The 27,342-nt window shown below is 37.5% G+C and overlaps 2 protein-coding genes and 1 long non-coding RNA gene across 4 annotated transcripts in view; 2 read left to right on the top strand and 1 right to left on the bottom strand.

The window, feature by feature from the left end:
* Positions 1–735: 735 nt before the first annotated feature.
* On the top strand, positions 736–2,962 carry LOC107837573 (uncharacterized). Its single transcript, XR_001663596.1, has 2 exons — positions 736–1,370; positions 2,542–2,962. It is a non-coding gene; the product is annotated as an uncharacterized LOC107837573 (long non-coding RNA).
* LOC103146139 (rho GTPase-activating protein 22-like) lies at positions 2,890–12,398 on the bottom strand. Of its 2 annotated transcripts, none has more exons than XM_007563908.2 (9): positions 12,249–12,398; positions 10,914–11,027; positions 10,542–10,749; positions 9,452–9,584; positions 9,232–9,305; positions 8,987–9,108; positions 8,009–8,225; positions 6,525–7,445; positions 2,890–6,123 (listed from the first exon to the last, which is right to left on the bottom strand). In XM_007563908.2, the coding sequence occupies exons 1-9, from the start codon at positions 12,298–12,300 to the stop codon at positions 5,883–5,885; spliced, it is 2,082 nt and encodes a 693-aa protein (XP_007563970.1). In that variant the 5' UTR covers positions 12,301–12,398; the 3' UTR covers positions 2,890–5,882. The 2 variants fall into 2 exon arrangements, with proteins under 2 accessions (XP_007563970.1, XP_016532786.1); XM_016677300.1 differs by having other exon boundaries at positions 6,032–6,448.
* A 5,763-nt stretch (positions 12,399–18,161) lies between these two features.
* LOC103146138 (dual specificity protein kinase CLK1-like) overlaps positions 18,162–27,342 on the top strand; it is a 10,563-nt gene continuing 1,382 nt past the window's right edge. Inside the window, exons 1-13 of the mRNA XM_016677278.1 lie at positions 18,162–18,275; positions 22,246–22,347; positions 22,634–22,713; positions 22,980–23,142; positions 23,483–23,549; positions 23,685–23,798; positions 23,939–24,105; positions 25,156–25,250; positions 25,385–25,514; positions 25,605–25,687; positions 25,771–25,850; positions 26,235–26,325; positions 27,006–27,145. Coding sequence (XP_016532764.1) covers positions 18,200–18,275; positions 22,246–22,347; positions 22,634–22,713; positions 22,980–23,142; positions 23,483–23,549; positions 23,685–23,798; positions 23,939–24,105; positions 25,156–25,250; positions 25,385–25,514; positions 25,605–25,687; positions 25,771–25,850; positions 26,235–26,325; positions 27,006–27,145 — 1,388 coding nt within the window. The 5' untranslated portion in view covers positions 18,162–18,199. The remainder of the gene's footprint in view (positions 18,276–22,245; positions 22,348–22,633; positions 22,714–22,979; positions 23,143–23,482; positions 23,550–23,684; positions 23,799–23,938; positions 24,106–25,155; positions 25,251–25,384; positions 25,515–25,604; positions 25,688–25,770; positions 25,851–26,234; positions 26,326–27,005; positions 27,146–27,342) is intronic.

Below are 27,342 nucleotides of genomic sequence, written 5' to 3'. Positions count from 1 at the left end.
GTGCCAAGAACTGAGAATTGATGTTAACAAATGTTCTCCATCCAATCAGTGAGCATGAACAATTTTACAAAGAAGCAGCAAAATAACTGAAATGTGCAAAACGGGTAGGGTCATAAACCTCAGTGATTCTTGAGAATAGAGACAAAATGGGTTTTAATTTTCCCATATTTTTTTTTATTATTATTTCTTAACCTTATGTATGCAAATATGACAAATAATGTTTAGGAAATGTAAAGATGCTAAGGTACAGGCTCCCAGTTGCAATTTTTTTTTTTTTTAAATTACATTTTTAATCTACCTGACCCAGAACTTTGTCATCACCATCTGACAAAAATAAATATAAAATGATTTTTAAAATATCCTATTAGTAATATTTTCACTCATTCTACAGACAAATGCTTCTCAAGAAACAAAATAAATATTATTTAAAACAAAAAACAACAAAAAGTCCATCTGACGGAGTTGACAGTGCATGACGGAGTTGACACAGAACTGAAGGTGGTGAAAAACTAGTGAATAAAATGAAAAGCTTGATACATGTGAAGTAATGTATGGAAGCCCATTTCCGCCACTCTGTTAAAAAATAAAAAATAATCTCATTATAATGAGATACTATCTCATAATAATGTAAAATACAGCTTTCTTCAAACTCCAAACATACCCTGAAAAAATTTAATCAGTTCCAATTTCTGAAAAAAATTAAACAACTCTNATTGCTTTAATCACAGGTCTTAAATTTTGTGGTGGCAGGACTCTGTCGTACGTTCTACATAATTTATTTTCCTTGCAGGATTTTGCTATCGAGGAAACATTTAGTCTTGCCCTGACATCTTCATTGCTTTCTGAGGCTCCCACTAACTAGCTGCTAGCATGCATGTGCTATCTAGAAAACTAGTGTAAATTTATCACTAGTTTGCTGAAGGATGTTTGTCTTAGCCTCTGGCTCATTTCTGTTGCCTATCCATATGTCCATTCAGTGCAAAATAATTAAGCATTACTACTATGTAAAATATTTAGTTTTCTTTTGTACATTTGTGTCATGATACAGATCTTAAATTGTATTCATAATGGTCTTAAAAAGATCTTAAACCTACAGAAACTGTTTATTTATTATTAGATTGAGCTTCTGCTCCAGATTCACAGCCACATTCTGGGTTAAAGGATGAAAGCAGGACCTTCAGACTAGCAGTAAACACTGATCAACATTCACTTTGTCAGTCATTGGCCCCTGCAAAGAGTGACGCAGAATTTCCCTCTACATAAACACATGAACACCAGACAGCAGACGCTGCAGAGAAGCTGCTGTTAGATGTTAACATCTGGAATGGTTGAACTGGAGACCTAAAATCTCTCCTCCAGGATGACTCTAGGTAGGTCATCAAGGAATCGGGGAATGATCTCTTCTGGATGTGTTTGGAAATATTTGAGATTTGTTTATCTTCCTGGGAGATTTTAAATTTAAGTTCAGAATATATTTTTTTAATTAGCTATAGACATCTTAAAACAAGAATTGCTACAAAAGTGCAAAGCAAATAAAAATGCACTATTTCCAAAGTAAACACGGGGATTAGAAATGTATAATTTCAGCAGTGAGATATAACAGCTCAAAAATGCATTTAAATAAGAGTAGAGTGAGTCAATCTTTAACTGTTCCTCTTTGTACAATCTTCAGATTGTACTGAGTCCTCTCCTGTGCTAACCTCTGAGGTCTTCTATAGGATGTAGATCTATAGACTGAGATGGTATTGGATGAACTCTGACTGTGTCTGATGACCCATTTGTCTTGATTTGGCCACACGCTGGGTCATTATGCTGCTGAAAGCCATAATTTTGATGGCTACAGTCTTTGTTCTCCTTGACCTGAATATTGTGTTTGATAACATTGACCATGTAGTTCTGATCTGTGTGCAGTGATAGCCGCCACAACCCTTCCATGTTCTGAATCTTACCTAACCAGTTGGAGTGTTTCCAGTCTAACTAGTTGATTTATCCTCAGCTGCAGCTCAGATTTCTTTTGGAGTCCTCCAAGGCTCCGTCTTTGGTCCAATGCTGTTTTTTTTGTTTTTTTTATTATTATATTTATTGCCACTGGGAATGATTTTTTTTAATTCAATTTAATTAAAAACTACTTTAAGACCTACATGAATTGTTTAAGGAATTTTTCGCTTTCTTCTGTGCAGAGAAGTTCCAGATAGACTGTAGAGCTGTGTGGTTTGGAGGCAGTAGCCAGTTCTTTGTAATCAGTTTGACATGTCTGCCTTTCTTAAAGGGCAGGTTCTCTTGTCTTTCCCATCTTGAAGAGTGGTTAAAATAAGCAAGCCTCTGCGTCGTATTTAGGCCGGAAAGAAACAGAACACCATTGATGACAAAGTAGAAGTTGCTTGAAATTTGTATTCAAACAATCTAGAAAATATGCTTCAGTAAATTTTTTTTAGTGATTATTGATGATTTTTCTCAAAACTGTTTTTTTTTTCTTTATTAAATGTAGTTCATTTCAAAGTAGAGTTTTTGCATATGCTGACTGCTGCGTTTTTCTCCCAGCAGGCTTTGCCATCCAGGCGTACCGTGGAGCCCAGAAGCCGACTCCCATGGAGGTGATGAAGTCGCAGGCCACGCGGCTGGCTGACAACCCCCAGAGGGTGTCCCCGCCCAAAATGGAGATCCCCACGGTGGAGGGCCGGCGGCAGGGAGCGCGGCCACACAAGCTCAAACACCGAGACATGAACATCCTGACGCCGTCCGGCTTCTGAGACAATCGCCGTTAATACGACCAAGGTCCCACGACATGACAAAACCACCCTAGAGTCCCTCATTTTACTGTTCACATTCCCTTATTGTTCAGGTTCAACAGAAACATGAGTCTTACCGTTTCCAAAGAAATTCTTTTTGTGCTTGCTGCTCATTTGATGTTTATATTTTCTATATATCATTAATAAAATAAACTCCAGTCAGACTGAAAGCATTTTAAACCCCCCTAAGTTTTATTTATTTATTCAGGAGGAATTCAAAATTTATTGAAATCCATTGAGTTTGTAACTTCATGTGAGAACTGTGACCATCTATCATAACTGTAACGTCAAACAAGTGGGTAGCTGAACTCCAGCTGAAGGATTTTCAGAACCAGAGCTCTAAAGTTCAGCCGTTCGGCAGCTCAGACTGGGTTCATGCTAGAACATATAGCTTCAGTTTGCTAATCTGTAAAAATAATGTTAAATATTTTCTTCTCTCATGTTTTTGGTTTATGTCGCCTTGTTTATTATGTTGATCATTTTTAACCAGCTTTTTTTTGTTTGTTTTACAAAAAAAATAGCATGAAAAACATCGTTTCACCTTAGGATTAATTCATAGGCGTTTACCCTCGTTTCATCCCTTCCTGCTTCACACTCATGTACATTACTCATTTTTGGTTGTTTATAGTTTTAGTCAAGTATTTTCATAAATAATGCAGATAAATGTGCATAAAAAGTCAAATCACATGTAAAATGTAATCTAATTCCGCTTTATTTCGTCTTATTTCCATTAATCCTTATGAAATATGACATTAACGCTCCGATCAAACCAAAATAACTCAGAGAAACTTTTTATGTTGGATGTTATTTGAGTCACATTTCCTGAGCATTAGAGCCGTTGCAGATAAAAGATGAAATGAAAGACATAATGTGGCCAAACTCAGAAATTCTTATATTATCTTCACATATTTATGAGAAAACAATTAGATATTCTCCAATGTTGAATGTAGAATGCTAACACAGGAAAAAAATTAAGTAATTCTACACGATTAAGGCATAAATTGTGATAATTAAGCTGATGTATTTGCTGACTTTATGTAATCAGACATATGCTACAGAAAATGCAACAATTGTACATTTTTCCTGTATGTGAACATCTCCAGTGTTCAGACTCAATGCAGCTTCCCTCATAATGTAGAGTTTGTAGTTTTCTGAGCTCAAACTTGGAAAGAAATTTGAAATTTTCACAAATTGAACTCACTTTTCTCCATTATTTTTACTGACGACTGCATTTGAAGGATTTTGTTTTTTACATTTTTGGACTTTAAAAACTGCTGTGTGTATTTTCTGCATCTCACAGAAACCTTGTCACTTATTTTATATATATATATATTTAAACACTTCAAATATTTTCTCCCTAAATAACAAACTATGGCCTTACTGCCAAGTTATCTTAATTTAGGCAAGTTATTTGCTGTGCTGCCTGGTTTGCAGATGATGGCTAACATAATATATAAAAGTTTCTGTAAGATTACACGTGCAAAGCATCTTCATTAAGCACTTTTGACCATAAAGTGAACCTTTTTTCTTCTTATTACTATTTTCTGGTAATAAAATAAAAAAAATCCTGAAAGTTTACCACTTGTAACTACTGTGGTGATATTCAGATGCTGTCATTCTGTGTGGTCACTAACTGTTGATATTTGATGTACTTTCCATTTGTTAAAGATGAGTCTATAGTACTTGTGTTTACAGGTGCTCAGTGGTCAGTGTGATACTCTCCCCCTTTAATCAGACTGAAGCATCAGTTTAATGTTCTGTCTGTAGGCATGACTCAGTCCTGATAGAAAGTTTCTGTCAGTTCAGTGATTTTTATTTTATATTTCTTTTCGATTTTTTTTCTTTTTTACTGTCTGTACAGTTTAGTTCACGTTGCCGGCACAGTTTGACAATAAATATTTCATCCTCTGGGGAAAATGAAAAAGTCTCAGCTTCATTGTTTTTGGTTTAAAAAAAATTTATTTTAACAAATTTCATTGGCACTTCATGACAAAGATAATTTCCACGTTGATCACAGTAGATCTCATCCTCCTGTGAAGAGACCTGCTTTCAGTTTTCATTTAATTCATATCAGATTAACTGGCAATAAATAATAAAAGAAAGTGGATTAAAATAGGTTTTATTAGAAAAGTGTTTTCATGCAGAAACATTGGTTTCAGGTTTCAGATGATGATAATGTGCAGACATAAATATTGAGTCCAGGCGGATGTGATTTGAAATGTGCAGGTTTTTCACGTGTCTCAAGAAATCAGAATGTCGACATTTATGTGATTTAACCAGGTTTTATTTTTTTAATGTAGTATAAAAAAATTCTAATGAGCCCAATTTGGGTTTTCATTGGCCACAATCATCAAAAGTAACCTGTGAGTAATGAATCAATGTACAGTGGACGCCCACCTATTTAAAGTCCACTAGTTGTGTATTCTTCACTGCTTTTTGTTGGATTTCTCATTCAATAAGTCACCATGCAGGGTATGGAGATGGGACCTTGTAGGTTTGTAAATGTGCTCTTAAATTAATAAAGATGGAACTAAAAATATTTACTCATAATTCCTAAAGATTTCCTAAAAACCAAATTAATAAAGTGTTGGAATAATTTTAGTTTTACATATTATAATTTATGAATTTTATTTAATTTCCACCACCATTTTGTAAAGAGCACAATTGTATTTAATATCAATATGTTAACTATGTTAAACAGGTCATGCTGACACGTTAAATATTTCATACATCAAGTCTGAGCGTTTTGGAGTAATTAAAGATGTACAGTTTTGACTGTAAAGGATATGTGGAACATAAAACTGATGCTTTATCACCTGGAGACACCTGGGACTGACTGAGTCTCAGTCATCACAGGCTTCAGTGTGCTGCCTGAGTTTCCTTGGAAGACGAGAATTAATATGAGATTTAAAGGCAAATTTAAAAAAAAAAATCCCATCAGATCTGACCTTTAATAACGTGAACCTCCACTAATGTGATGTTCTTATTTCTGTTTTCATACCATTAATTCATCTTGATATAATCCGTCCGCTGCTAACTGCAGCTTCTTTCTTCCCTTTTTCACTCCTGCTGAGAAAAACAGTCTTTCAGTCTTCAGATGCTTCCTCCTCCAGCTCTTCCCAGATCTCCTCTTCTTCTCCTTATTTCTCCATATGTCCTGAAGAACAGCTCCATCTCCCTCTGAAGGGTGGTGTTCCGGCGGTCTGCGTCTGCCTTGGCTCGCTCCATGTTTCTGATCTTGATCTCTGCCACGCTCTGGCTTCGCCTCTGCTGCTCCAGACTGAGTCGCAGAACGGCAACTTGTCGTTCGAGGGCGTCATTGCAGCGCTCCAACCTGTAATCCATGAATAAATGACACGGAGTGACCAAAGTGTTGCACCTCTTCATTTACAGAGAATAGTGTTCAGATTTCCTAAACCTTTGTATATTTTTACATCTTAATTTTGTTGCAGCACCTCTGCATTAGCAGTGAGCTGGTTGCAGTTTTCTGACCGACTGCTGACTACCAATCTTTAAAAAGCCTGACCTGCCGACTCTGATTGTGGCCGATACTGATATTTTCGTCTGAAATGTTGCTAAATATAGCAAGGACATCAGTGAGTTGGCAACAGTGGGGTAATTAGTGTTAACAGTAAACATGCATGTCCTGGTGAGTGGCTCTGTCAGTCAAATGTAGGGGTAAGGGTAAGTGTTAGGGGTCAGATTGAAATTGTATGAACCTTAGTAAAGTAATACCTCTCAATCCTGTTTTGGTACTCTGCCTTCTGCTGAGCCATCTGCTGCCTCAGCTTGGCCAGCAGAGAATGAGTGTCCCTCGACTCTAAATGAGACTCTTGAACCTGGAGATCCGGAGCCCCAGAGGGGAGGAAGACTTCTGAGCTCCCTGTGCTGAGAGGGCTGATGCTGATGACAGAGCAGGAAGCCCAGGAGCTCGGATGTTGCTTGGCACCATTGCCTTCAACTCCATTGTCTTCATGATCATCTTTATCACAGATTTCTTGTTCTGTTCTCTGATTCAGAGGCAACATTCTGGATCTCTTTGGTGGGATATCAGGACTACTGACCCCCAGGTCATCCTTGCTTTTATCTAATGGTAGAACTTCACAGGAAGACCATGAGGAAGAGGAGTCTCCTGCCGTCCCCAGTTCTGCTCGATCTACCTCTGTTTCACACATTCCAACATTGATTCCTGGAGAATCTAAATCAAAGTTCTCAGTAGGAACATTCTCCAATGTGTGAGACAGAGAGGCTCTGTCCAGGTTGTCATAGACTGAGGGTGTACTGTCCTCCTGTGCTTGACTGCTCCCCCCACTGGCTGCTTCAGGAACCTCACCCTCTTCCTCTGCTCCTCTGCAGCTCCAGGAGGCAGAGGCTGCCTTTTCTTGGCGTTGCCATCCCATTGCCCCCTGATTTGAGCTTTTGGCCTGTAGCTGGGGGTTGGTTGTTGTGGCTTGAGCATTTGCAGAAGATGAACCCTGCCCAGAATGGTACTTGTAAAAATCTCCTTTGTGCCTCCCAGGGTGGTGGTTGATGGACTCACTGGAGGAAGGCAAGGGGTAGAAGCAGTTCTCTGGATGGGAGGAAGTGTAGCGATGGCCAAGGTGTTTCTTCTGACCAGAGAGCAAGTCTGATTTACCAGCAGCAGAGAAGATACAACTGCAGGGAAGAAACTTCAACAGTTATTAAAGACAATTCATACTGAAGTCGGATCTTTAATGTTAACTTGAACCTCAAAAGTGAGAAACTGCAAAAACACAAAATGTTAACAAGTATTTTTGGTCTAGTTTCCACTGCAAATATCTTGGTACCCTTGAAATAAGACAGAACTAACTTGCAATAAACTTTTCAGTACAAGATAGGAGCCTGTTTTAAGTCAACAATTCCTTTATATTGATGAAAAACTACCAGTTATAAGTGAAATAGTTTTCTCATATTATAAGTTTAAATCAAAATATCTTGTGCAAGTTTTCCTCTGCTTACAAGGTTTATAAAGATTCAGATTTCACTTTTCAGCAGGACCAGGTACCTGCCCACAGGCGGATGTTTAAAAAAGTGCTTTGATGGTCATGGTGGCGCTGTGGTTGGTTTTAAACTCATTTACTTAAATAAATTAACTTTTCCTTTGAATTCTATTTTTCAGATGCATCTATTATTCTCTACTTGTGTGAGAATGACTAATCGCCAACTGACTGTTGAATGCTTGAACCCCTGTGTTTTACCTAGAGTGGTCTGCATGTGCGGCTGGTTGTCCTGATTCACTTGAGTGGTCTGCAATAAGAGGCAAAGACAGCTGGCGAAGGCAGGGCGGTGGCTGGAGATGGGGTTGTTTCAAAGGCGTTGCGGAAGGATGAGAGCAGGCAGAAGGAGGGAACTTGGCAAACAGAGATTTGTGTTGTCTGATCAGCTCCGACATGAGCACCTGGACCAGTTTTGTAGCTTGGAGACAGACAAGAAGAACTTATTGTCCAGAAGTCAAAGCTAGAAAATGTTGTTGCACTTGCTTAAGGTCATCTATCCTAAACTTAAGCAGGAGGTGAAATATTTTTTAACAATTACTGGTTGTGAGATAGAATACCTCTCTTCTTAAGAATATATCCAGGTCTGGATCAAAACCTCCAACATGTCTAAAGAAAGTAAACTTATGTTTTTGGAAGATAATTCCAACAGGTAAAGCACTGAGCATTACCTCTAAACCCAGGAGTACCTCAGGTGCAAGTATCATGGTATGTAAAAATTTATGAAATTGTTGACCGTTTTGACCCAAAACCTGCAGGTGTAAGCTAGAAGACTGACAGTGAAGATGCTAAGCCTTTTTAAAACATCGCCAAGATTCCAAGAATATTTTTAATCAACAAAATAATGGCTTCAAGAAAAATAAAGTTTTGCAATCGACTCACGTCAATTCAGAACCTAATCTGACAGAAAACCTGCAGGGTCAATAGAGAACCATGAGAGACAAAGTTTATCAGTGATGCTAATGTTTCCTGGCAACTGAGAAAAATGGAAAAATTATGTAAATGCATTAAGAGTTAGTCTGCAAAAAGTAAATTCATGATTTCTACAGACTTTCTTACCGATTATGCTTTTAATTTAGGAGTAAAAAAATATTGACATGTTCTAGAGCACTGAAAAACCTTTATGAAGTAGTAGTATTTTGAAATAAGCAAAAAATATTAAATAAGCTGCTGCCAGTTTACCTCCCATGATGCTTTGTGGGTCTTCAGCTTTGGCTCGAAGGATGTTTGGTCCAAACACGGTTGCCAAGTTCTGGACGTTCATCTTGTTACTGCTGGAGCAGCTCTGAACCTCATTCAGAAACCTGCACACACACATCCATTTCTCATGAGCTGCACAAACAGAGAAGCTGGTTCCAACTTTGAAACAATCTGCCTTGATTTAATCACCAAAAATGTCAAAACTAATGAAGTCAGACAGATCATACTGGCAGATAAAGTTGAGTAGGTTGAAGTTTGCGACAGGTAACTCATGAAGAAGATTCGTCAACTCCTCCAGACCCTGATGGAGGACATGGAGATAAAACAGAAAGAAGAAACCTTTCTAAAATAAAACACTCATTAAACCTCATCTAATCTGAGCAATGTGTTTTCACCAATAGTTGTGTTTTACATCAGTCTCTGTGGTGTGGTGCACTGAGTGATTACCACTGTACGGTCACTTAACAGCTTCTGACCGCAGAGCAGAAAGTCCTGGTAGTGGCTGTAGGGAACCAGAGGTTCTGGTAGCTGCCTGAGGTAGAGCTTCAGCAGTGATGCCACAGTGTGGACGTCTGTCCCGCTGCAGACAAAACACAACACACCAGATTCCTTACCTAAACCGCCAAGCCCCCCAACTCAAAGTTAACATTCGCACTTCAAAGTGACTGCAAACAAATGTACAATTATACAACCATATATCTTTGAATAGTAGAAGTAGAGCCTCTTGCATAACCAACAAGAATGCAGCAAGTGGTTTCTGGATAGTAACATTTGTCTTTTCCAGCAGCCATACTACATCGCATACAGCAGTAAATCCAGCTGACCAAATGTGCTGGAGCTCTGCTTTTGTTGCTAGATGACAGACTATTTGCTGCTGGAGTTGTTAGGTAATAAACTGAACTTCACTGGGGTTGCCAGGTGAGGGGGATCTTACATTCTGGAGGTTTTTGTAACAGGTTATTTTTCAATTACCAAAAACATTAAATTATTGACAAAAACACTTCTGGGTGTTTTATAAGTGCTTTAATATACTTTTTTTTTTAAAGTTTTTTAATCACTGAATGGCTTACCAACATATATTCAAAACACATTGTCACAACAAAACAGTCTGGAACATCTTCCAGGTCCCTGAGGTGTTTTGGTTCAGGTCTACTCTTCATTCTCAGAACCAGAATGAAATATTGAGAAGCAACATTCAGCTTTTATGCTTATCTAATCTGGAACAAACTTCCAGAAAACTGCAAAGATGCAGAAACACTTAGTTCCTTTATATCAAGGCTAAAAACTCACCTGCTTAGAGTTGGCTTTGACTAGTTGTAAGTGGCACATTAATCAACATATTCATGATTTTGATGTTGGCATTTGACAAAATGTAAAGTTTATTGCTAGTTTCATAATTGGTTACTGTATTGTAGTTTTATGATGTAAAGCACTTTGAACTGCTAATGTTGCTGAAATGTGCTATACAGATAAACTTGGCTTTACTTGACTTAAATGGGATCTGAAATCTGTATAAGAAAAAGAGAAGGAGCTGAACCTGTCAAAAGACGGCCTTTCACCAGAATCAAAAGCCTCCTGTAGCTCTTTCACCAGACTGGTGCGTCCAGGCTGGCGAAACAAGCCCACTTCATGCAGACCACGTTCCCGGATAAATGTCACACACTGCTCCACCACCAGAGGAACCAAACGCACTCCATACCGACGCTCATACAGCACCGTCTCATCCAGACGTTGCCCAAAAACCCCTGCAACAGAAACAGAAATCCCTCCCTTACGATAAATCCTAAAATCAGACTGGAGTTCTCTGTTTTTGTTAAGCTTGTAAGAGTTAATAAATGTTTTGTGTTAGGGTCTCCAAGTAATACCAATGAACACATGAACCATTTTGTGTGTTTTAGTGAGTTCCCACCTGTGAAAGGGATCCAGACTCCTTTGTTAAGGCTCTTCAACCACTCGTCACCCTGACCAGCGCTGTTGGATAGGAAGAAATAGGAGCCTGGGCTGGCCAGCACATCTCTGTTACCTACATTTACACAATAATAAATCATATATTTTCACTTAAGATGTCATTCTCAGTGGGAATCATCATGAATCAATTCCTCCTGCCTGGGATTTAAGATAATGATAATTCTGGTCTTATTTGTAGCTAATAAGCCTCATTAGCCAGTATGCTAAAAATAAATCTTTTTTTTAAAACTTGCATTTTATTATATGTAGAAACTTTTTTAGGCATTATAGTGACAAGAAATTGTTTCAAAGGATAAAGTTGAACTGTTTCTGCTTTGAATCATGCTTAGTGATAGCTTTCTGGCTAAGCTAATCAGCTAATGAAGCTAATGTTCAGAATACAATTCTCTTTAGATTGTCTCTACTTTTAAAGCCACAGCGGCTAATCACAAGTCAGTTTGTTATTCAACTGGTTAAAGAGCAAACTGTATTTTAGCATCAATAATTGGTATTTTAACAGATTTATGAAATATTGATTGGATTTTGTAACAGTTATAAGACCAAATATTTATTGATGAAGACACAGTTGAACTCTTTCTAGCCTTACTTAAACATGTCCTCAATGTTTAAGAAAGTTTCCAACTAATACCAACAGCTCAGTTCTCACTAATGAGCTGTTGTTTGTCACTATTTTCAGACTCTTAAATGTCATTGACGTTGCTTTTCATCTGTTCTTGAATCTTCTTGAAGGAATGATATACTGCTTTTGAGGTTTTTCAACCTACTTCGTGTTGTTAGACAGGTTCTACATAAATTATTTTTTGCTTCCACACGTCTGACAGCATTCAGGAAAGACTGTAGCTAGAGAAACTGAAGTATGCTTAAACACATTACATTCATGACTAACAAAGTTTGGGTTGGGTTGTTTTTTTTCACTTAGCTAATCCTTATTTTAAAACTGCATTCTTTATTTACTTTGGTTATCTTTGTTGATCTGTAGGAAGCAAGAGCAGAACAGTAGATGTAACCTTCAATTGCCCATCATGCCATCACACACTTAAACACTGTCCTCTTTCTAGTTCCCATCATCCTTAGCTTTCTGTCCCTCTCAATGTCAATGTACACACACACACGCACACACACACACCCCCCACCCCCACACACACAACAGGACACACAAGACAAGAATCTCAAACTTCCTGACTCAGCATTTAACTGTTTTCCTTGGTGGATGACACATGCAACCAGAGTTTGAGAGAGATTGGGGGTTAACATGCCAGCTGTGTGTATTTCTTACCTTTGTGGCCTGTACTGTCATATTTCCAAGACTTAAAGCAGCTGAGTCCCATGCTGCAAACACTTCTGGCCTGGTTGGAGATGCTCAACCCAAAGTGATGATGTACTTTACAGAGTTAAAGAGGAATTAATGAATAAAATAGGTCACAAGTACATTTGACAAAAAAAAAAAGAAGAAAAAAAAAAAGAAAGAAATTCTGGTTAGAAAGAGACACACCATCAAGTTGATGCTGAACAATCATGGAACAATTAAATTGTAAAAAATTAGGAAGAAAACCAAAAGGTCTCTAACACGGATCCACAGACTGGTTTTAGAAGTTTGGGGTTTGAATCAAGACTTTTGCCAAACTTTCTGCCACTGAAAAAAGTCTCTTTTTCAAATTATGTAGTTTTCAACAACATTTTGATCTACAAATGTTTATCTTAGGGGAAAGTTCTCTGTATACAGGTTCTTCCATTAGTAATTCATGGCAATAATTAGGAATTTGATGAGAGGTTTCAAGTTAAAAAAAAAAAGCTTATCAAGAGGAGTTCTTGAAAAACAAGCATGGAAAATCTTGGAATAATCTTTGGTGGATATGATTTCTGTAGAAGTTATTGCATTGTTGAAAAGCTTTTATAGGTACAAATATGCTCACCCCTAAAATGTCCAAAGCAGTCTCTTCAAACCAAAATATGTTCATAAATGTTCCTGTCAGAAACTGTGGAGAAATTGCCAATAAAAGGTGTTGATCCTTGACAAGCAAACTGGAATGCTGAAAATCGGTTTGTTGTGTTGTGTCTTTTTTGCAAAATGGTTTTGGATTGTCATTTGTTCTCACATCCCAGTTAGATTCTCATTGATCCTGTAATTGTGGAGAACATATCTTTGCAGAAACTGCACCCAAAACCGTCCCAGATCCAACCTGAGCAGGAGAATTTTCACCTTGCTTCCTATCATTGGAGCGTCTTCTGACCGGCACGCTGTCTTTTCTCCTTGATGTTCCCCTTTAGCCTTTGACACCAGTGAATGGTCGGTAAATGCATCCTGAAGGAACTTTGTTCTTCCTCACCATCTCCAGAACACTTCATCCTCCACGGTGAAAAGACGCCATATTAGTATTCCTTCCTGCATCTCCTCTCCTCCCTTGTCCCCCTCTCTATGTCCTCTGCTTTATTACCTCTTTTACTGGACGTCCCGCTCCATTTTCAAAGGACACTTCACACATCAGGATGTCCATGTCTTCGCCAGCCCCTCTTTTTCCTCTCTTCCTTCACGCCATTCCTTCCCTCTCCAGCTGTCCCTGTCTTTGTCCACGTCCAACTTCTGTCTCATTCCCACTACCGCCTTCTGTCTTTCTCTCCATTTCCCAGCAGTGTGTGTGCCCCTTGTTGCCCCCCTCCCCTTTTGCCTCATCAATAACCATGCTGTGTGTGTGTGTGCGTGAAGGCTGTGCATTAGGAAAATTGGATCTCTGCGACGCAGAGCTGTTTTACCAAAGTAATCACAGCTGATGGCAAGAGAGGGAGGGAGATGATCTGGCTGAAATTCTGCAGCGGCTGAAGTATGGCCGTTTGCGGCACGAGCACACTCACTGTCACCATCATTCAAGTGGACATAAAAGCCAGAGGAGCCACTCAGCCAGGTCAACTTTTGAACTCAATTATAGTATGAACCTCCAGACAGTCCAATTCAATAAGACTGTTTGACTCAATGTACAATACAGTGTACAGTGAGTTGCAAAAATCGGGTTGCTTATCAATACAAGCAATCAAATATTAACAGCTGTTCAATCAAGAGATTAAATCAGCACAAAATCAATTGTGACTTCGCATCGACTCGTTGCTGTGGGGTTTCTTCTACAGAATTTCAGAGAAAATGTTGCTGGATACATTTCTTGAAATATTCATAAACAAGTGTAATATGGAGGCACATTAAATTTCTATTAAAATTGGATTTAGAATCATTAGATGATAACTGGTGACTGATGATATTTTATAAGAAAATATATTTGAATGTTTTTAATTTTTACCTAGAAATTTTATCCAAACATCAAAAATGTCATATGCACTCACACATTTTTCAAATAACTTTTAAATATTTGGCAGTTTTCCAATTATTCTGTTACCAATAGCCATTTAAAGTGTTGATGTCTAAGCATAATGTCAAAACAAATTCTGACCAAATACTTTTTTTTTTTTCAGCAGAATTGTTGTCATGCGATGTAATCTGTATTTTGAACCGGCAATAATTTGGACATCCCGAGACTTAAAAGGACCAATTCCCAACTGGGAAGATTGAATACAATCTCTGGAGTGTTTGTTTTGCATAATCATGAGGTGAAATTGCCTGTTTTAGTTTTTAGTTAGAAAAACGGAAGAGTTTGTGCTGCCGGTCAATCCTGGAGGAAAACAGCTTAGAGACTGCAAAGGAACTGAGAATGGGGTGAAGCAGGACGACTGCACTAAATATACAGCCAAAGCAGTGAAAGTCCAGGACTAAATCACAATATGTATGTGTGCCAAGAACTGAGAATTGATGTTAACAAATGTTCTCCATCCAATCAGTGAGCATGAACAATTTTACAAAGAAGCAGCAAAATAACTGAAATGTGCAAAACGGGTAGGGTCATAAACCTCAGTGATTCTTGAGAATAGAGACAAAATGGGTTTTAATTTTCCCATATTTTTTTTTATTATTATTTCTTAACCTTATGTATGCAAATATGACAAATAATGTTTAGGAAATGTAAAGATGCTAAGGTACAGGCTCCCAGTTGCAATTTTTTTTTTTTTTAAATTACATTTTTAATCTACCTGACCCAGAACTTTGTCATCACCATCTGACAAAAATAAATATAAAATGATTTTTAAAATATCCTATTAGTAATATTTTCACTCATTCTACAGACAAATGCTTCTCAAGAAACAAAATAAATATTATTTAAAACAAAAAACAACAAAAAGTCCATCTGACGGAGTTGACAGTGCATGACGGAGTTGACACAGAACTGAAGGTGGTGAAAAACTAGTGAATAAAATGAAAAGCTTGATACATGTGAAGTAATGTATGGAAGCCCATTTCCGCCACTCTGTTAAAAAATAAAAAATAATCTCATTATAATGAGATACTATCTCATAATAATGTAAAATACAGCTTTCTTCAAACTCCAAACATACCCTGAAAAAATTTAATCAGTTCCAATTTCTGAAAAAAATTAAACAACTCTCCCAGTGCTCTGATCTCATACTACATAATACATTTTTCTGTTTATTTCACTTTAAATTCCAGACCACTTTAAAGATAACATATTTATCAAAGGGATGCACATTAGTAATTTACGCTGAGGCAGTTATTTATTCAACCAGTGGTTAGTATGTTTCAATATTTAATGTGCTGCAGAAAGTGATGAAGACAGAGAGAGGCTTTTTATTAGGCTTAATGGTTGACTTCATGTGTGATTTATGATGCATAGTTTCATGCAGTGCTTTTTTTCCTCCAATCAAACTATTCAGAGCAGCTTTTTGGCAACAACCCAATTCTTGGAAATGCAGATGATGCACATTTAATGCTTTAGTGGCATTTCAAAGCTCATTCCAAATTTGGTAGTAAATTTGGATGGATCCACGTCCTGAAGTCTCCGATAAAACCACAAAGTGTCGGACAAAACGTCTGTAGTGAGGTTCATGTCTGGAACCAACCTTGGAAAGCTGCAGAATGAAATGATAAATGGAAAAATGCTTTTAAAGATACAAATATGGACAATATCCAAAGTGTCAAAGAACAGAAGATTGTTAGCTGAACAATTCATCCCTCCTCATTTCATTGCAACAACTATTGACACTCTGCTGTCTGAGTGCCAGCTGGTTTGTCTGATGACTAATTTCCAATCTCAGCTGAAAGCTTTGGCATCCACATGTCAATACAAATGAAAATTGATATCATATTCTTTGTAACAACGAGCTGTGTGAAGGTGAAAATTGAATTTGTCACCTGCTTTCCTTTTCACCTCTAATATTTCCCAACACTGATTCACGTGGACGTATTTCCTGCAAATTCAGGTCAGTTTATTTTTACTGTAGATTTTGCTTTTCTCAAACTTAAGCCATCTTAATATACTTTATGAAACAAAAAGGTTGAATTCATATCTATTTTTCCTGAATATTACAGCATAAGTTGGCATTTGCAACGACAGAAAAACAGAACCACAGAGTCAGGAGTACTTTCAAGAAAAAAGGAGAAAAAAATAGAGTTTACAGCAACAACAGTCTTTCCAAATACTTTGTCCTGGAAAGCGACACAGCAAAGGACACAAGCACTGAGTCAGGGGTGCTTTCTATTAAAGACACAGAAAAATTACTCCAAATAAATTGTGGCAATATCAGTGGTTCATTTTTTAAAAAATCTTTACAAAACAATGTTATATAAGGAGAATCCCACTTGGAGAAAAGATTAAGAAATTAGAATGAACCAAGTAAGTATTTTTTGCATTTGGATTTTTACTAAAATACTGTAGTACAATTATAAAGGGTTAAACTGCATAACATTTTGGCTGACTTGAACAGTAACTGCGTGCTTAACAGTTATTGCGTCGCTCCTTCACCCTGACGTTCCTTCCCTGGGGGAGTGGGGGATTCGCATCCACCTGAATAATGTGTAGTTGCGCCACTGCTCCACAGCACAGACAAACTCCTCAACAGAACCACAGTAATTTTGTTTCCTTGCTAGTTTGTTCACTAACTACTTCAGTTAGTGTTTTGGTCATAAATTTATTGTCAGATTTCAATTAGCTCCCAGTTGTAAAACTAAATATAGTTTATTGGGGCGTTTCTAGTAGAGACCTTTAAAAGTCGGCAGTAGGAAGTTTAATTAAAGGTCACATTAATCTAATTCTGTTTTGCAGTGCATGATTCCTGAAAATGGATTTTAACGCATAGGACCAAATCAAAGGTAGGAAAAAGTAAATGTGTGCGAAAATGAATTTATTTTAGGAGAAAATAGTCTCCAGAATAAATAAATCACATAAAGAGTAAGTAATATCTTTATGTTTGGTGCCAACTGGGACATTTTTGTATAAATATTTTAAATTTTTTGGCCTAAAACCATCTTAGTGCTGCCCTCTTTTGGTTGCACACAGCTACTGCAATCAAATTTTCCTATTGGTTAGAACGGAAATTACAGCTTGGTTTATTTCAGCAACACAACAACTTTTTAATCTTGATTTAAAGGAACTCAGTGTTTCAGTTGTTTTGCAGTTTTCTTAAAAAACAAAAAAAACAAGTGATTCCAAAACTTTGAGGAAAATATAATGTTGACCGACACAATAAAAATAGTTTGAATGGCCTGTAGTTGTACAGTGCTTCATCTAATCCAGATGACGACAAAAGAAGGTGAGTGTCCAATTTGATCTGGCACAAAATAATACAATCACAGTTCCTGGCTAATGTCTGACCTCTTAACATGCCAGACAATGCTCAGCTTTGATCTCAGTTCCCCAGTTTTGTAACAGTTTTTCAAGAGCAATGGGCCAAACTATGGAGACACACTTCTGACCCAAGTCATATGGATTAAAATCCAGTTTAAAGTAACTCATATCTTCAATCTCTTTTTTTCAGTACTGATAAAGTAAACCTCACAATATTTCCTGATCATTTTGCATCATGAGTTCCAGATAAGCTTCAGTACACCGTGTTTTCTTCTGCTCCATGAAAGAAGAGCCCATGCAGTCCCGGGCCAGGGGTCACAGCAGGAGCAGCTATCTTTTCACCGCACTTGGCGGAGGATTTTACTGCCCTCGAAGGACACCGGAATGTCCGTGGCTTAGTTTTCTGTAGCTGGCTTGATATTTTACTGCACCACCATGAACGCCATATCTGTGTCTCCCTGTTTGGCAGCCACACCTCATGGCAACAAGTGACTGCGTGGCTGCTGGGAGGAGGAGGAGGAGAAGGAGAAAGAGGAAGGTGAACAACATGAAGGAAAATGTTTCAAATAGACAGACGAGAAGAGACGAAGCAGACTGGAGAAAATCTCCAGAAGCGACATCAGGTAAGTAAGGAAATCCATTTCATTCTGAGATCAGGAAAACGATTCTGAAGCAGAACTAGGAGTCTTTTTCAAACGCTCTCATCACTTCCTTGGGTTGAAATAGATCAGAGTAAATCAGAGTTTATTTAGGCTTTAAGCTAAATGAAATTATATCCTTTTAGAGGGAGAAGGGCAGTCAAATAGAAAAACTTAGCAAAAATAATAAGTACAGAAGTAAAGTTGTCTATTACAAATCGTGATGTTTGCGAAAACTTGAGCTTTAAGTCAAATCCGTAAAAAAATTTGAATCAAAGGAGCAGAACTGTTTTAAACTTTTAAAGAAATAATAATCCAACATCCACATTTAACAGTAAAACTGCTCAACAATAACAACAATAAATAAATATGTGGCTTTCTTATTTTTTGCACTGAGCTTTTGTGGGGAAAAGTATATCAAGTAAAAACTTTGTTAAAGAAGCAAAGGTTTAAGAATTACTAGGAAATTGTATAAAAAATATAGATTTGGCAATACAGGATTACTTTTGTTCAGAATAATTTATTCTGATACTTTGATCCACCTTTAAAAGGACAGCCAAAAAATATACTTAAACATTTATTTAAAAAATATATATTTATTGCAATATTTCATCAGAAATAATACTGTGGTTCTTCCAGACTAAATTGCTACATTTTCTTTTAATTTGGCAATCTATTTTTAAATTGCTCAACTTCACTGAGCTATAAATCATATTTACACTCTGTCACAATAATAATAAACTCCACACGTTCACATTTCTACTGGCATGAGCTACAAACTTTTGACAAAAACGAATAATTGGAGACTTTCTGATCCCACTATTTGCTGCTTTGACTCTGAGCTTTACAGACGTTACTTTCTTGAGATTTTATTTGCATACTCATTTTATACATTTACTTGTATTTTCAATTTTGATGCATGCATTAAGAAAAGGACCTTTGCATTTCATTATATTTGAACTCCAGGGAACAGGAAGTCATGACTGACAGAAAGTCCTACCCTGAAAAAAGAGAATGGAGCTGCAACTTAAAAAATGTTAAATTTGTGACATGTAATCAAATTAAGTTTGTCAAGCTTACTTTACGTAGGTTTGTTTAACTTTGTTTAATAACATGACAACTTAATAAACTTAACATATTTACTTGGATAAACTTAATTTAATTACTTGTACCAAATTAACTCATTTTTTAAAAGTTGGGTCACTTGTTTTCTTTTCTTATTAGACACTTGGATTAATTTTAAAAAGTAAAGTAATAATGATGATATTTTATGGTTTGGGATGGGGTTTTTTTCACTGCTAAGTTAAAGGTGGGATTTATCTAAATTTTTCATTGTGAGATTTTCCTACTGCAATAAAAGATTTCTCTAGAATATACAGAGTGTTTTAGATGTCCGTTTCCCATCTTTGGCCTTATTTTTACTGAAAATAAACTGATTGAACTGCATCTTCCAGCATACTGAGCAACACTTCTACTTAATAACTTAATTAGTCTCTCAGTTATTCCTCATTATTTCACTTTATTTTATAATCAGCATTCATAAATTAGTTGAGTTGATCCTTTGCTTATTGTTCATTTTCTCCCTTTTGGCTCAGTAGTTTAGTTGCATGGTTATAACTACATGTTGGTAGTTATAAACTACCAAAGTGCATTATATAAGCTATATTTTGACTGTAAGGCTAAAGTATTGTATTCATAAATTCTCAAACTTTGGAGAGAAGCTGTTAGTGTTTGGAGAATGTGTTTGGCTAATTATTCCTGATGATCAGGACTTTAACTTTACTAATAATTTTGATAATAATCCATCACTAATCATAATTATTAACAGTAACATAAGCCAAACATTGTTGGGAAACCAGGGAAACAACCTGCAACTTTACAGTCAGAAACTCAAGATGCATTTCAATAACAAAGATCATTTTCTGTAAGCAATAAGATACTGTGCTTAGATCCTTCTTGATATTTCAAAGGCGGTCACTAATTGCAGGAAAATGTGGAACTGACAACATCGGTCAGATTAGCAGGGATAATTGTTGGAGCTGTGAAAGCCGATCGCCTTTCACAGCTCAGACTCTTGTTAGGTTCCAGTCAAATACAGCTGTTGGGTATCGAGGCAAAACTTTTCTTTTGTGTGTCACAGTGGAGTTGATCTGATTCCTGAAAAGTCAAACACTCTAATTTTAGCCATATCAGATGACCTGTGAAACAATAACACGGATGATATGGAATGGAGTTAAGGAGTTTTCCAAACCAGTTTCAGATTCAGACGCTCTATTTCTTTTGATCAACTTATCTCTCTCATTATACTGTCACGACATAGTGACAGATTTAATAAGTATGGATTTTATTTTTTAAGTTACATACTACAGGTTTAATCTTGAGAAATATTGAAAACTATGAATCACTTCTTTTCCACTTTATATGATGTGTTGGCACATCACATAAATCCCAATAAAATACGTGGTCACTTTCCTATAATAATGGCCCTAGTCAAAAATCAGGTTTGGTAAGAAGTGACAAAGACCATTATTTTAGGAAGGTGACAACACTGAGAGGATGGAGGGGTGTTCTCAAACTAACTTTGTGTAGCTGTAAAGAGTGAACCTGTTTACCTGCAGAAACAGAGCAAACATGAGTGTTTCTGTCCTGTAAAGTTGCTGCTGTTGGTGTTGACAGTCAGACTTCTAACTGCAGTCTTGTTCTGCTCATCAAGCTGTAAACAGAGTGACACCGAGCTCCTGGCGCCGGCTGGTGTCTTGTGAGCCTTGGAGGAACTAAAGTGAGTGACAAAAAATCCGACGTGTTGTCAGGAGGACTGAGTCTTCCTCGCTGCTGATTTACAGTAGAGGAGGGGCAGCTGGGCCGGCCTGGGCGTGAAGACCAAGATCTGTTTCCAGGAGAGGGAAGAGGACAAACCTTTCCAGGGAATGCACAACACTCCTTCACGTTATCGTCTATAAAAAGCAAAGCTGCTCTGCACCTCAAAAAAACAAACAAAATAAAACATATTTAAAACACTTTACTATAAAACTATTTAAAAGTAAAACTGTTAAGCTGCCAGAAAGGACATTAAAGTAATGCAGGGGAAGTGAAGGAGGTGATGAAAAGCAGAAGAGAAACAACATGGTGAAAGAAGCCTCTGCTCTGACCGGCATGTGTGCTATTTGTGGAAGAGGGATGGAGGAAGGCTTTAACTGCATGAAGATACATTAGAAGCTCTGACAGGTGGAACAGTGATGGACCAGAGAGCGCTATCAATCAATATGCTCTGTCTGGTGATACAGCCACATTCAGTGCAGTTTAATTCAACAGGATGCAACTAAAGTGAATGGAAAATGCTTAGTGTGAAATAAGAAAATGAAAGCTTAAATATGCACAGAAAATGAATAAATGAGAAAAAAGACAAATTTACAAAAAAAGTAAATATGACAATTTTACAATAAATCTTGTAATAAATTACATGTTACACTTAAGTTCTCATAAGTGGCCTCAGACATTTATACATGACATATAAGTGGTAAGATTGACATCAGGCTGCATTATGTCTGTTCTAGGAGGTCGATGTTTGAGTTTCCAGTCAGAAAAACAAAAGACATTTTCCATGAAGTCACTGAGAGAGTCAGAGATTACCAAGCAGATCTGCAGAAATAAAAGATTCATCAGCTGTTTGAAGGCTTGTATCTCATCAAAGCAGCAGCACATCTAACACTGTAAGATATTTATTCATGAATATGCTTTTCTGGAATCGAATGCACAAACTTTTAAAGAAATATGTTCTGAACTTATATGATTGTTAGTTATTGGGATCACAACAATCCTATTATTGCAGTAATTCTCTAAATTTCCCATCTAGAACCTTCTGAATCTGGACGTTTTCGAAGGGGATTCAGGATTTCAGAGTAATTTAATCAGACAAGCTTACCAGAACACATGAAGATTTCTTTCTGTTTTTCAGCTATTATTGAAGTTCTGACAGAAAAAGGAACAAAGTGGGACAAAGTTCTGGGTGTGAACAGCCGAGCTATGGGAAAAAATGATGACAATGATTCTTGGAGAGGTAAAGATTTTCTGTCTAAAAGTTAGTCTTGCAGTTTATTTTTTTTATAAGTTTGTTTCTAAGGTACAACACTTTGAACTATTTATGATATAATTCAGATTTAAATGGACATCTTAGCTGCAAAATCCCACCTGAGCAAAGAAGATTCAAGTGATTCAGAATTATTTGCCATAATTTATGCTACAAAACACGAGATGAGCTTAACTGTATGCCCTGAAGATGTAGTAACTCTTTCCAGTGTATTTAATGTAAAAAAAAAAAGAAAGACTTTTCTGTCTTCTTGTAGGAATGAGAAAGTTTAAATCAGACTCAAAGTCAGGAAGCTTCAAGAAGACCCAACAGCCCATCCTGGATGTCTCCAAATGGGTAAAATAAAGTTTGTTCAATCTAAAATCAAGAGTCAGAAATTTAACTGATTTTTAAAGGAAAGTATATAAATTCTGGCAGGCAACACAAGAAATGTACTTCTCAGCAGTTGGATTCTTTTTTCATAACAGTCAGTAACTTTTCTTTTTCAGTTGTACATTTTAAACTGAAACAAACTGAATAAAGGTTATAAACCGCTTCATTTGGGTTAAATTTTTGTTGTTTGGTGACTTTTAATAAATTTCATTCTTGCTGCATTTACCCAGCAGTCTAAAGACACCTCAGTCCAACTTGAATCAGCGTCTTTCCATAACAGCAGTCCCATTGCTGCAGATGACGGACCAAAGGAAACTCAACAAAGAGAGACCAGACAGAACGATGACGACGGAAACCTGGACTATCACATCGGCCTCGTGTTGGAAGACAGATGTATGTAGCACTGATTTTCACCTTTCAAACATTTCTTTTGTAGTTTTAATCTCATTAATGAACTCCAAATACGAAGCACACATGCATCCTGACCATGAACAGCATCATGATTTGGGGTAAAACGCCTCAAGATTTCCAGATATATGAAGGAAAACTCGAATTAGAAATAAATGGATGACATCTACATGCATTGGAGAGGAATACAATATATAATAGCTGTTGTGGAGAAACAAACTGAACTCAAGAAAAATATCAGCTTGGCATGCACAAGACAGACTGTTAAAATGAAAACTTCAAGAAAACAAAATAAACTAAAAATCTCTCTGGTTGTTCTTGCCAGATGAAATTTCTTCCACGCTGGGAGAAGGAGCTTTTGGGAAAGTAGTGGAGTGTATTGACAGATACAGGTAAGCATGCATGCTGATCAGGGCTCAACAGTAATCATCCAAACGCATCTTATTTAGTTGCTCTCACTTAGACCACAGCAGGAGAAATGAGCTCTTATATATTTCTGTCATTTTGTCTGTGTACACTTTCCACAGAGGTCAGCGTGTGGCTGTAAAAATTGTGAAGAAGTTTGAGAGTTTCTGTAAAGTTGCGAGATCAGAGATCACCGTGCTTGAGGAGATCAACAGCCTGGACGACGACAACAGATTGTGAGGAACTCACTTTGAACCAGTTTGTTTATTTTCTGTTTTAGAGTCAAACTAGGCACCGCAGGAAATGACTTTTAGACAGCTGAGTCCTTCAGTCATAAGGGTAGTTAAAGTCCTTGTGCATTCCTCTGTCCTGGTAGCCCTTGTGTGAGGATGTTGGACTGGTTCAAGCATAAATCCCACATCTGCATTGTTCTGGAGCGACTCGGTCCCAGCACCTTCAACTTCCTGCAACAAAACGACTTCGTCCCTTTCAGTGTGGAGCAGATCCGACACATAGCCTTCCAGATCTTCAGAGCGGTCAGCTGTAAGTTCACGTGGTGAATCCTGTAAATTTCTAACCCTGAATGTTGGCATGCTGAAGGTTGTGGATGTGACCTCTGACTGTTGCTGGTTTTACAAATTGCAGTCGCATCGCTTCCCATAGCATGATTTTATGAGTGACCGTAAACATACAGTCCTTCACCCTTAGGTACCTTCCTTTTGGGGGCGGGGGGGGGCGCCACCGCCGATTTATGTTTTCGCATCCACCTGAATAATATGTCGTTGCGCCCCTGCCCCTGCCTATTTGTGATTCAGTGTTTGCAGATTCTCTTCTTTGATTATTTTGATGTTTATTGAATGCTATAAATTTCAAACAAAATGACAGTAATACAATAAATCCTAAATGTTCAAGGAGTGGGTAGGAGTATAAACTGATGGAAACCAATCCCTTCTCCAACAACAAGAACATAATATCTCAAGAGAATTCATCATATTTAGCGTAGACTATTTCTAGTCTGAATTGTGTCATGTATGTGCATTGCCTGAATTCCACAGTAAAACCATTCCATAGCTTCACACCACAGACTGAACATAAACACTTCCTGTGATTCTGATCTTACAAACGTTGAATTTGCATTTTATTCACAGATTTTAAAGAAAATGTTTCAAAGGAAATGCAGGATCGAAAGCTAAATTACTTTAGCACGATGCTACTTGACATTGTGCTAAAGCAGGACATTTGCAAACCAGCCAATCCAGGAGCGCCATTTATTTTTTTTAGCGCTGATTGGCTGTATCTCTAAGACCGGAGATTGGGGAGACTGTAGACGTTAGCTTTTCCACATAAAATTGGTGTTTGAACTGTTAAAAGTGTTTTTTAGAGCAGGTCTAATGCATTTGCAGATGTTAGCTTAGCAATGATAGCTGTTATCTCTAATCCCCATGAATAACATGGTCATCTGCATGTCCGCTCTTAGTTAAATGTACAAATTTCTTGTCTTTTGAATGAAGTCTCACTTTGCACTTCTTAAGCAAAGCTAGAACAATTTGTGTTAGGATATATGCACACATTTTATTGTTTTCTGTTCAACAGTTCTGCACCGTAACAAGCTGACCCACACAGACCTGAAGCCTGAGAACATTCTGTTTGTCAGCTGTGACTGCGACACGGAGTGCAGCCAACAGACAGTAAAGAGTTCCCTCAAAACACCACAACTGTAATATTAATTCAAAGTTTGACCTAGGTGTGACATTTAGGTCTGTGTGTGTGTGTGCCCACGCGCATGCGTGTGTGTGTACGTGTGTGTGTGTGTGTGTGTCAGAAGTGTAAGCACACAAAACCAAGGACTCTAGACATAAAGGTTGTGGATTTTGGCACCGCTACCTTTGACCACCAACACCATGAGACTCTGGTGTCGACGCGGCACTACAGAGCGCCAGAGGTCATACTGGGTATGCTCACAACTCAAATCCTTAATTAAAAACTAAATTATTTCAGGTGTGAGTATTTTTAAAAAGATCAAATAGTGTGTTTGTGTTCAGATCTGGGCTGGAACCAGTCATGTGACGTGTGGAGTCTGGGCTGCGTTCTCATCGAGTATTACCTCGGACGAACACTGTTCCCTGTAAAGAAGCACAAACACACAAACTCAGGCATACTTCAAAACAGTGGAAAGTTTTATTCAAACATTTATCTGTATTATTTCAGAGTCATGACTGTGGAGAACATCTGGCCATGATGGAAAAGGTACTGGGACCGATTCCACCCCGTCTTCTGAAACAGACCAGGTCCAGTAGACATCCTGTCCAGAATGACACGGTCATTGTTTCTGCTGTATTTGAACATTTCATCCACTGACAAAAATGTTTTAAATGTTCAAAATCTGATTAATGATTTTAGGAGATCTTTTCAGCAATTTTGGGAAATCGCTGGACGTTTTTGTGCTATTTTATGCAGATGATAACTTTAACAAGAAAACAATAATCAAAATATAATAAGGACTGTATTGTCTGTAACTCTTGTTTTCTAACAGTTGCTAAGACCAGCAAACAGTATTCTCTTCAACTAATCATGCAAGCTGATGCACAAAAGCCCTCGCAGTGCATATTTTAACTGATGTCTGTCTATTATTGCTGTTGAATTACTACAAGCTATGTTTGTGTGACATGCAGGAAGAAGAAGTTTGTTAAAAATGAGCGTTTGAGCTGGAATGGTTCGAGTTCCTCTGAAGATGATATTGAGAAACACTGCCAGCCTCTGACGGTAAAACAAAGATTTATTTTTTGCCCCCGTTTAACCCAGTTACATACGACGCACAGATAGGCAGTTTTTGTAATTGTTCTAGGAAGAAATTTTCAATGAATATCTTATTAAACCGATAATGTTACAAAACAAAGTAGTTTAAGTAAGTAAAACCTTACTTATGTAGCACCTTTCAAGATAAATATCAGTGTTTCCAAAAACAGAGAGCAAAGATTTTATTAGTCTTGTTTTTTTGTTTTTGTTTTAACAAAGCAAGTAGAGCTATAAATCCTGGTATTATTTTGAATATTTGTATTTGTCACTCTTTAGCAGACTTGCTTAAGTAAATCTTCATCGGTTTTGCGATTTTGCATGAAATGAAGTAACAATAAGGTAACACTTGGTGTATGTGCATGATACATTTATTTGCACATTTCTTGCCATGTTGAAAACAATCTGTGACAGTCTGGGTTTACTGGAAATCAGGTGTGACTATTAAAAATAAACTGAAATCTGTGATGTAATTTAAACATTCCCACAATGAGCGACAACATACTGTAACAAAAGTATGGCTCCATTTCTTGGCTGGATTCAGAACCAATTTTTTAACTAACACAGTAATTGCTTTGTTTAAAAAGATGTGCATGCATCAGCTTTAAATCCAAAAGAAGAAAAACAATCTTTGTTTATTATTTTTTTAGCAGTACATGAGAACAAACAATGAGGAGGAGAAGCAGCTGTTCGACCTGTTGAGCTGCATGCTGGAGTATGACGTCAGCAGGCGGATCACTCTGGAAGAAGCGCTGTGGCATCCATTCTTCTGCCCACTGAGAACACAGCATGAACCGCAGCAGCAACCAGAGCAGAAACCAGAGCAGCAACCGCAGCAGGAACCAGAGCAGGAACCGCAGCAACAACCAGAGCAGAAACCAGAGCAGCAACCAGAGCAGCAACCGCAGCAGGAACCAGAGCAGAAACCAGAGCAGCAACCAGAGCAGCAACCGCAGCAGGAACCAGAGCAGCAACCAGAGCAACACC

This window comes from Poecilia formosa, unplaced genomic scaffold, assembly GCF_000485575.1.
Source record: "Poecilia formosa unplaced genomic scaffold, Poecilia_formosa-5.1.2 Scaffold152, whole genome shotgun sequence".
Classification (NCBI taxonomy): Eukaryota; Metazoa; Chordata; class Actinopteri; order Cyprinodontiformes; family Poeciliidae; genus Poecilia; species Poecilia formosa.
Note: the sequence above shows the minus strand (reverse complement) of the source record. Positions and strands in the feature narration are given on the sequence as shown.